General features: G+C 45.3%; 1 protein-coding gene across 1 annotated transcript; it reads right to left on the minus strand.

The window, feature by feature from the left end:
- Positions 1–1,187: 1,187 nt before the first annotated feature.
- LOC123145473 (transcription termination factor MTERF8, chloroplastic) lies at positions 1,188–2,741 on the minus strand. Its single transcript, XM_044564902.1, has one exon. The coding sequence runs from the start codon at positions 2,622–2,624 to the stop codon at positions 1,428–1,430; it is 1,197 nt and encodes a 398-aa protein (XP_044420837.1). The 5' UTR covers positions 2,625–2,741; the 3' UTR covers positions 1,188–1,427.
- Between the last annotated feature and the right edge of the window lie 7,149 nt (positions 2,742–9,890).

A 9,890-nucleotide genomic window follows, 5' to 3' on the forward strand; every position in this document is an offset into this window, starting at 1 on the left:
CAACGTTCCTTCTCCCTTTACTTGATATGTTTGACTCTAACTTTTTCTTAGTTACCAGTGTCATGTCGCCTATTTTCTCTCTGACGAAAAACAAAATTACGCGTTTCTTTCAAACTATAGTTTAGTTACCTGTAAAATTTTACTATAATGTTCACCGAACTATGATTAATTTACAATGATTTGTATAGAAACATCTGTTGTTGTCTGAATTTTGAACCCAAAAATCAAACTTGAGACTGAAACATGTTAAACCTAGGTCATGGACCAATATGGTGACATTTTAGATAAAATCGACATATTGGTTGAGAGAAACTTCTTGTTTTAGTTTCAAGCTCAACTTTTGGGTTCAAAATTCAGACAACCTATTTTTTACTTCCAAAAATGCTAATTCAAGCATAATTTGGCGTACGATTTGAGAGAAATCTTCTATTTTAGTTCTAGTTGTGAGGAGGGAGAAATGACATAACAGAGGGGAGAAAATATGCGATGTGGAACCACTTACTAGGACAAAATTGGAGTCAAACAGGTCAAAACCGGCCAAATAAGGACGAAGGGTTATAAAAAGAAGGGTCTTCAGTTCAGAGGGGTAAATTGCAAAGCAAAGTTTGGTATTGTATAGTACACCCGGACAAGTTTAGGGAGTGCTATGGACTTCTCTCATCACACTATGGGCTATCTAGCAACAGAGCATTATCCAACTTAAGAAGCAATCACTAGACAAAATGCAGCCTCTTGAAAGGTCACATACAGACCCAAGGATGCTCCGAGTAGTTTGTATTTTCATAAATCTCAGTCACCTGAAATTGCACCTTGGTTAGTCTAAATTTGTACTTCCCAGATCATGCAACTTCAGTGCAAGTTTGAATCCATAGCTGATATACAAAAGTTAGATGAGATGTGAATTGTTGGATGTTGATCCAAAGGCTTAAAAAGGCGACTGAGGTATATAAATATTTCAAGCAACTTACAAAATATGTACTCCCAAAATATTTTTTGCTGGGTCACATTGTGATCAGTGGCACTGGCAAGCATACTAGTATACTGAAGCCAGCTACTCCTATCTAGGTTTAATACATTTGTGCAGAGGCATTACTTTAGGGCTAACAGCAACTCAGATACGCACAATAAGAATTGACCACTGCATTAAACACTTTTGAAGCATTGCACGCATATGCAAGATGGCGATGTCCATCTTCTGTCAACAAGACAGAACCAAAGGGGCATATTTCTCAGAGTTTTACACCAAATCCATCATTCAATCAGTAATGAACACTTCCAAAGTTCCAAAATTATGAACATCCACCTCGTTGCTGTCGACTGTAATCAACCTACACTAAATGGCCATGAATCTGGTATTGTTCATCAGTAGAATTGAGGTTATACACACCTACGCACACCTCCAGAATTCTCTTCTAGTCACTCACTGCTCACTCAGCTTTCACCGGCGCCTTGCCGGCACAGGCAGCGTCGTAAGCATCGCCGAGGCCGGGGATACAGTCCTCGAAGGGGGCTACGAACTTCTCCAAGAACTTCTCTTCCGTCGGCGCCACCACGTTGAAGAAGCACCGGTCTTCCTCGATCAGCCGCATCTGCTTGAGGAGCTTCACCACGAGATGCCGGGGCATGAGCCTCCTCTCGAGGCTGTACATGAGCAGCACCGACCGGCGCGCGATGTACTGCGGCTCCAGCCCGACCTCCTTGACCAGGAACTCGGCGTTGCGGCGCAGCCTCTCCTCGGAGGCGACCAGGATCCGCGGCGCCTTGCTGATGGCCAGGCTCACCTCCTCCTTCGACCACCCGAGCGTCTCCCTGAGGACGGCGATCTTGGCGTCCACCTTCTCCTGGCCGATGCAGCCGGCGGTGGAGATCGCGTGCCGGAACATCTGGGAGCCCGGTGGCACCCCCAGCTCAATGGCCCGCCGCACGGAGTCCTGGACGTACTCGGGGTGCATGGTGACCAGGCGCGGCGCGGCCACGAGCAGCTTGGAAATATCACAAGCACTTAGCCCGCATTGCCTGAGGAAGGAGACGTTGGGCTCGACTACCTTCTCGAGGTCGGAGGTGAGGAGCCAGTAGTTCCAGTCGCTGGCCTGGAGCAGCCTCTCCGGGGAGCCGAACAGGGGGAGCCAGAACTGCACCTTGGAGACGAAGCTGCGGCAGAGGAAGTAGCGGCCGGCGATCTTGGCGAGGCGGGCGACCTGGGAGGTGGAGAGGCCGAGGGCGCGGAGCTCCGCGGAGATGGGCGCGAGGGAGCGCTCGATGCGGGCGCAGAGGATGCGCGGGTTGGAGGCGACGGCGGCGGCGACCTCCTTGGGGGAGAAGCCGAGGCCGTCGAGGAATGCGAGGACGGCGTCGGGGTTGGAGGTGGACTTGAGGTGGGCGAGGTTCTTGGAGGCCTTGACGGCCTGCGGCTGGGTGAGGTGGCAGTTGGCGACGAGGTAGTCCTCGACGGCGAAGCTGTTTCCCGGAGCGGTGGCAGCGCCGGCGGCGGTGGCGACGTGGGGGATGCGGAGGCGGAGGCGGAGGCGGCAGCGGGCAGAGAAGTGGACGGCGGCGAGCGGGCCGGCGGCGAGGAAGAGGATAGGCATGGGGGAGTGGAGACGTGGCGCGGAGGGAGTGGCCATTTTTGACCGGGATGCGTAATCCGCAGCCGCAGCTGCTAGCCGCGGCGCTGTAGCGTGCTGCGTGCGCGAGCGCGAGCGAGTGGATACTGGATAGATAGCTTTACTCGTTCATTGACTAATTTTCTGTATCTGGACCATGCAAGACAGAGATAGAGAAGTAGTACAACGCGCTGGAAATCGAAAAGTTTACAAAAAAGGGTTTCCCCGTTTTGTATTTCAAAGCAACCAATCAACATTGTACACACCGTGACACTTGGCGAGCAGCACATCAAGCCCAAAGACAGAAGAAAAAAAAAGAAACAAATGCCAACAACGGCAACTCGACAAAGCGCGGAGGCCCGCCACCGCTGCGCTCTCCGGAAATACCCCACCACAGCCCGAGGCTCCGTGTGCCGCGTACCAAGCAGCACCTCCAAGAAGGTATGCGACACCGACGACGCTGCTGCCCGGACGAGTCCTAGGGTTTCCCCCGGTATGCGGAGGAAAGTGGGGGATGGCTACCACCGACACCCTTCAAGAAGGAATGGTGGCACCCGCCGGTGTCACTGCATTGGGGCCGGATGAACCGGCAAGGATTTCTCCCGCACACCAAACACCACCGCCCATCCGGAGCCTACCATCCAAACCACCGCCCAATGCGCCATCGCGGTTGCGCCGCCACCACGCCGTCTCACTACGAGCACCAACACGAGGCCGAGAAGACCGGAGAGAAGCGCCACGCGACGAGAGCAACAACACCAAGGCCGAGCGGAAGGGAACCACCTCCACCGCCGTCGTGCGAGAAGGCCGCGCCTCCAGCACCATCGCGGTAGCCGACCGGACACGGCAGCGGGGCATACTAGGTCACCCTGGCCCGGCCAGGCCCGAAACGGGGCCGCTAAGCCCCGCCGTCCATGCAAGTTGTAACAAATGTCTTTGAGTGGTATCCACGAAAAAAGGCAGGATATTTCTGAACCAGGCTTTCGCCCCGCTTTGTCGACAAAGCAACAATAGAATAAAGTACACGATTAGGTGATGAGGTGACCCACATATAACTCCGATCAGGATAACCGGACCATGCAGAACCCATGCTACCGAAAGAAAACACAGAAAAATCTAAGTGCAACGCCACACTAAGCCCCAGAACATCTAAGCCCCACAACAACGTCCTCGGGAGGGAGGCCGACGCTAAGTGTCACCGTTGTTGTGTCCACACTAGAAAAGGATCTTCACCCGGGACCCTAACATTAAGGGGAGCTCCACGATGACGTCTTCAAGAAAGGAGTGGCACCCATGAGCATCGTCGCCGTTGCTGCCAAAGCGTGCAACTTTCGCTCGGCAGCTCCCTTGTGCCACCACGAGGTCTACAGGGCAAGTGGATTCAGATCCTCAGATCCGGGTCAGGGCGTCGCCACTCACAAACAGAGAGCACGCCGAAGCCACCCGTCGCAACACCTCTCTCCGCCCACACGACCAAGAGGGAAAGCCACCAACGCTGTCATGGAACCTGCCTAGGAGCCAACCATGTTGACTGCCATGTGGGGCCGCCACTGATATGTCTCCAACGTATCTATAATTTTTTATTGTTCCATGCTATTATATTATCTGTTTTGGATGTTTAATGGGCTTTATTATGCACTTTTATATTATTTTCGGGACTAACCTACTAACCAAAGGCCCAGTGCAAATTGCTGTTTTTTTTGCCTATTTCAATGTTTCGCAGAAAAGGAATACCAAACGGAGTCCAAACGGAATGAAACCTTCGGGAGAGTTATTTTTGGAACAAACGCAATCCAGGAGACTTGGAGTGGACGTCAAGGAAGAAACAAGGCGACCACGAGGTAGGAGGGCGCGGGGGGGGGGGGGGTAGGCGCGCCCCCACCCTAGTGGTCCCCTCGTGGCTCCACCGACCTACTTCTTTCGCCTATATATACTCATATACCCCAAAAACATTCGAGAGCACCAAGAAACCCTATTTCACCGCCGCAACCTTCCGTACCCGTGAGATCCCATCTTGGGGCCTTTTCCGGCGCTCCGCTGAAGGGGGAATCGATCACGAAGGGCTTCTACATCAACACCATAGCCTCTCCGATGATGTGTGAGTAGTTTACCACAGACCTTCGGGTCCACAGTTATTAAATAGATGACTTCTTCTCTCTCTTTGGATCTCAATACAAAGTTCTTCTCGATTCTCTTGGAGATCTATTTGATGTAATTCTTTTTATGGTGTGTTTGTCGAGATCCGATGAATTGTGGGTTATGATCAAGATTATCTATGAACAATATTTGATTCTTCTCTGAATTCTTTTATGGATGATTTAAATATCTTTGCAAGTCTCTTTGAATTATCCGTTTGGTTTGGCCTACTAGATTGATCTTTCTTGCAATGGAAGAAGTGCTTAGCTTTGGGTTCAATCTTGCGGTGTCCTTTCCCAGTGACAGCAGGGGCAGCAAGGCACGTATTGTATTGTTGCCAACGAGGATAAAAAGATGGGGTTTATATCATATTGCTTGAGTTTATCCTTCTACATCATGTCATCTTGCCTAATGCGTTACTCTGTTCTTATGAACTTAATACTCTAGATGCATGCTGGATAGCGGTCGATGTGTGGAGTAATAGTAGTAGATGCAAAATCGTTTCGGTCTCCTTGTCGCGGACGTGATGCCTATATACATGATCATGCCTAGATATTCTCATAACTATGCGCTTTTCTATCAATTGCTCGACAGTAGTTCGTTCACCCACCGTAATACTTATGCTATCTTGAGAGAAGCCACTAGTGAAACCTATGGCCCCGGGTCTATCTTCCATTATATTATCTTCTTATCTACTTGCTATTTTTGCCGCCTTTTATTTTGCAATCTTTACTTTCCAATCTATATCATAAAATACCAAAAATATTTATCTTATTATCTCTATCAGATCTCACTTTTGCAAGTGGCCGTGAAGGGATTGACAACCCCTTTATCGCGTTGGTTGCAAGGTTCTTATTTGTTTGTGCAGGTACGAGGGACTTGCGTGCAGTCGCCTACTGGATTGATACCTTGGTTCTCAAAAACGGAGGGAAATACTTACGCTACTTTGCTGCATCACCCTTTCCTCTTCATGGGAAAACCAATGCATGCTCAAGAGGTAGCAAGAAGGATTTCTGGCGCCGTTGCCGGGGAGGCTTACGCCAAGTCAAGTCAAGATTTGATCTCCCAACAACTAGCCATTTCTGGCGCCGTTGCGGGGGAGATCTATGCACAAATCAAGACATACCAAGTACCCATCACAAACTCTTATCCCTCGCATTACATTATTTGCCATTTGCCTCTCGTTTTCCTCTCCCCCACTTCACCTTTGTTGTTTTATTCTCCTCTTTCCCATTTGTTTTTCTTTCGCCATGGCCGAATCAAAAAGGGCTAAGGGTTCTCTCCCGGGTTTTAATACTTTGGATAGTCCCTCTGTCCTCTCTAGGCTCATAAATAATTATGCTATGGAAAGACCTACCGGGGTTATCAATGAGGGTTTGAATAATTTCGATGAAGATGATCCCGGAATTTTTCGTTATTTACTTGATGAGTCTTTAAAAGATGCTTGGGATAGGTTATTAAGGATCCGAGCTAGCTATGTGCCTCAATATCAAATTGAGATATACCTAAAAAGCTTTTATGTTGGCTTACCCTCTTCGTTCAAGCAAGTTTTAGATTCTATTTTTGAAGAAGTTTTTTTTTGAGGGGGATCCCATAGATACCTATGAAAAGATGAAAACTATATTTGGGCACCCCATGAGTGAGAAGGTTGAATCCACCTCTCTTTTGTGCTTTTATCAAAATGAAATTATCAAAGAAATGAAGGCTAGCTTAGATGCAAATTTACGTAGCATGCTTAATCTTTCTTCCACCATTAATGGCAACGTGCTTTCTCAAAATAGAAAGATCAATGCTATAGATAAGAAATTTTCTCTTTTCTTTCCCAACACCAAAGATGATAATACCTAGATCTATTCTTGCCTTTATGCCTAGCTAGGGGCGTTAAACGATAGCGCTTGTTGGGAGGCAACCCAATTTTATTTTTGTTTCTTGCTTTTTGGTTCTGTTTAGTAATAAATAATTCATCTAGCTTCTGTTAGGATGTGTTTTTATGTTTTAATTAGTGTTTGTGCCAAGTAGAACCTTTGGGAAGACTTGGGTGAAGTCTTTATGATCTTGCTGTAAAAAACAGAAACTTTAGCGCTCACGAGATTAGCTGACATTTTTTACTGGAGAGTGCTTTTAGGTTGATTCTTTTTGCACATGATTAATAGACAAATTCCTCAAGTACACCAATTTATTTCAGAATTTTTGGAGTTACATAAGTATACGTTTGATACAGATTGCTACAGACTGTTCTGTTTTTGATAGATTCTGTTTTTCGTGTGTTGTTTGCTTATTTTGATGAATCTATGGCTAGTATCGGGGGATATGAACCATAGAGAAGTTGAAGTACAGTAGGTTTAACACCAATATAAATAAAGAATGATTTCATTACAGTACCTTAAAGTGGTGATTTGTTTTCTTATACTAACGGAGCTCATGAGATTTTCTGTTGAATTTTGTGTTGTGAAGTTTTCAAGTTTTGGGTAAAGATTTGATGGATTTTGGAATAAGGAGTGGCAAGAGCCTAAGCTTGGAGATGATCAAGGCACCCCAAGGTAAAATTCAAGGACAACCAAAAGCCTAAGCTTGGGGATGCCCCGGAAGGCATCCCCTCTTTCGTCTTCGTCTATCGGTAACTTTACTTGAGGCTATATTTTTATTCACCACATGATATGTGTTTTGCTTGGAGCGTCTTGTATGATTTGAGTCTCTACTTTTTAGTTCACCACAATCATCCTTGCTGACACACATTTTGGAGAGACACACATGAATCGGAATTTATTAGAATACTCTATGTGCTTCACTTATATCTTTTGAGCTAGATAATTTTGCTCTAGTGCTTCACTTATATCTTTTTAGAGCACGGTGGTGGTTTCATTTTATAGAAATTATTGATCTCTCATGCTTCACTTATATTATTTTGAGAGTCCTATAGAACAGCATGGTAATTTGCTTTGGCTATAAAATTAGTCCTAATATGATGAACATTCAAGATGGGTATAATAAAAACTATCATATAAAGTGCATCGAATACTATGAGAAGTTTGATAATTGATAATTGTTTTGAGATATGAAGATGGTGATATTAGAGTCATGCTAGTTGAGTAGTTGTGAATTTGAGAAATACTTGTTCTAAAGTTTTTGATTCCCGTAGCATGCACGTATGGTGAACCGTTATGTGATGAAGTCGGAGCATGATTTATTTATTGATTGTCTTCCTTATGAGTGGCGGTCGGGGACGAGTGATGGTCTTTTCCTACCAATCTATCCCCCTAGAAGCATGCGCGTAGTACTTCATTTCGATAACTAATAGATTTTTGCAATAAGTATGTGAGTTCTTTATGAATAATGTTGACTCCATGGATTATACGCACTCTCACCCTTCCACCATTGCTAGCCTCTCTAATACCGCGCATCTTTCGCTGGTATCATACACCCACCATATACCTTCCTCAAAATAGCCACCATACCTACATATTATGGCATTTCCATAGCCATTCCGAGACATATTGCCATACAACTTACCACCGTTCCGTTTATTATGACACGTTTCATCTTTGTCATATTGCTTTGCATGATCATGTAGTTGACATCGTATTTGCGGCAAAGCCACCTTCATAATTCTTTCATACATGTCACTCTTGATTCATTGCATATCCCGGTACACCGCCGGAGGCATTCACATAGAGTCTTATTTTGTTCTAGTATTGAGTTGTAATTTTTGAGTTGTAAGTAAATAAAAGTGTGATGATCATCATTATTAGAGCATTGTCCCAAGTGAGGAAAGGATGATGGAGACTATGATTCCCCCACAAGTCGGGATGAGACTCCGGACGAAAAAAAAGATAAAAAAAGAGGCCATAAAAAAGGGAGAAAGGCCCAAATAAAAAAAAGATGAGAGAAAAAGAGAGAAGGGACAATGTTACTATCCTTTTACCACACTTGTGCTTCAAAGTAGCACCATGATCTTCATGATAGAGAGTCTCCTATGCTGTCACTTTCATATACTAGTGGGAATTTTACATTATAGAACTTGGCTTATATATTCCAATGATGGGCTTCCTCAAAATGCCCTAGGTCTTCGTGAGCAAGCAAGTTGGATGCACACCCACTTAGTTTCTTTTGTTGAGCTTTCATACACTTATAGCTCTAGTGCATCCATTGGATGGCAATCCCTACTCACTCACATTGATATCTATTGATGGGCATCTCCATAGCCCGTTGATACGACTAGTTGATGTGAGACTATCTTCTCCTTTTTGTCTTCTCCACAACCACCATTCTATTCCACATATAGTGCTATGTCCATGGCTCACGCTCATGTATTGTGTGAAGATTGAAAAAGTTTGAGAACATCAAAAGTATGAAACAATTGCTTGGCTTGTCATCGGGGTTGTGCATGATTAAATACTTTGTGTGATGAAGATAGAGCATAGCTAGACTATATGATTTTGTAGGGATAACTTTCTTTGGCCATGTTATTTTGAGAAGACATGATTGCTTTGTTAGTATGCTTGAAGTATTATTATTTTTATGTCAATATTAAACTTTTATCTTGAATCTTTCGGATCTGAACATTCATGCCACAATAAAGAAAATTACATTGAGAATTATGCTAGGTAGCATTCCACATCAAAAATTCTGTTTTTATCATTTACCTACTCGAGGACGAGCAGGAATTAAGCTTGGGGATGCATGATACGTCTCCAACATATCTATAATTTTTTATTGTTCCATGCAATTATACTATCTATTTTGGATGTTTAATGGGCTTTATTATGCACTTTTATATTATTTTTGGGACTAACCTACTAACCAAAGGCCCAGTGCAAATTGCTGTTTTTTGTCTATTTCAGTGTTTCGCAGAAAAGGAATATCAAACGGAGTCCAAACGGAATGAAACCTTCGGGAGAGTTATTTTTGGAACAAACGCAATCCAGGAGACTTGGAGTGGACGTCAAGGAAGAAACGAGGCGGCCACGAGGTACGAGGGCGCGCCTAGCGGGGTAGGCGCACCCCCACCCTCGTGGGCCCCTCGTGGCTCCACCGGCCTACTTCTTTCGTCTATATATACTCATATACCCCAAAAACATCCAAGAGCACCACGAAACCCTATTTCCACCACCGCAACCTTCTGTACCCGTGAGATCCCATCTTGGGGCCTTT

The sequence above is a fragment of the Triticum aestivum genome, chromosome 6D (genome assembly GCF_018294505.1).
Source record: "Triticum aestivum cultivar Chinese Spring chromosome 6D, IWGSC CS RefSeq v2.1, whole genome shotgun sequence".
NCBI classification, from domain to species: Eukaryota; Viridiplantae; Streptophyta; class Magnoliopsida; order Poales; family Poaceae; genus Triticum; species Triticum aestivum.

Excerpts from the sequence above, each read along its gene's own strand:
- LOC123145473 (XM_044564902.1), bottom strand. The coding sequence starts at position 2,624 with ATGGCCACTCCCTCCGCGCCACGTCTCCACTCCCCCATGCCTATCCTC.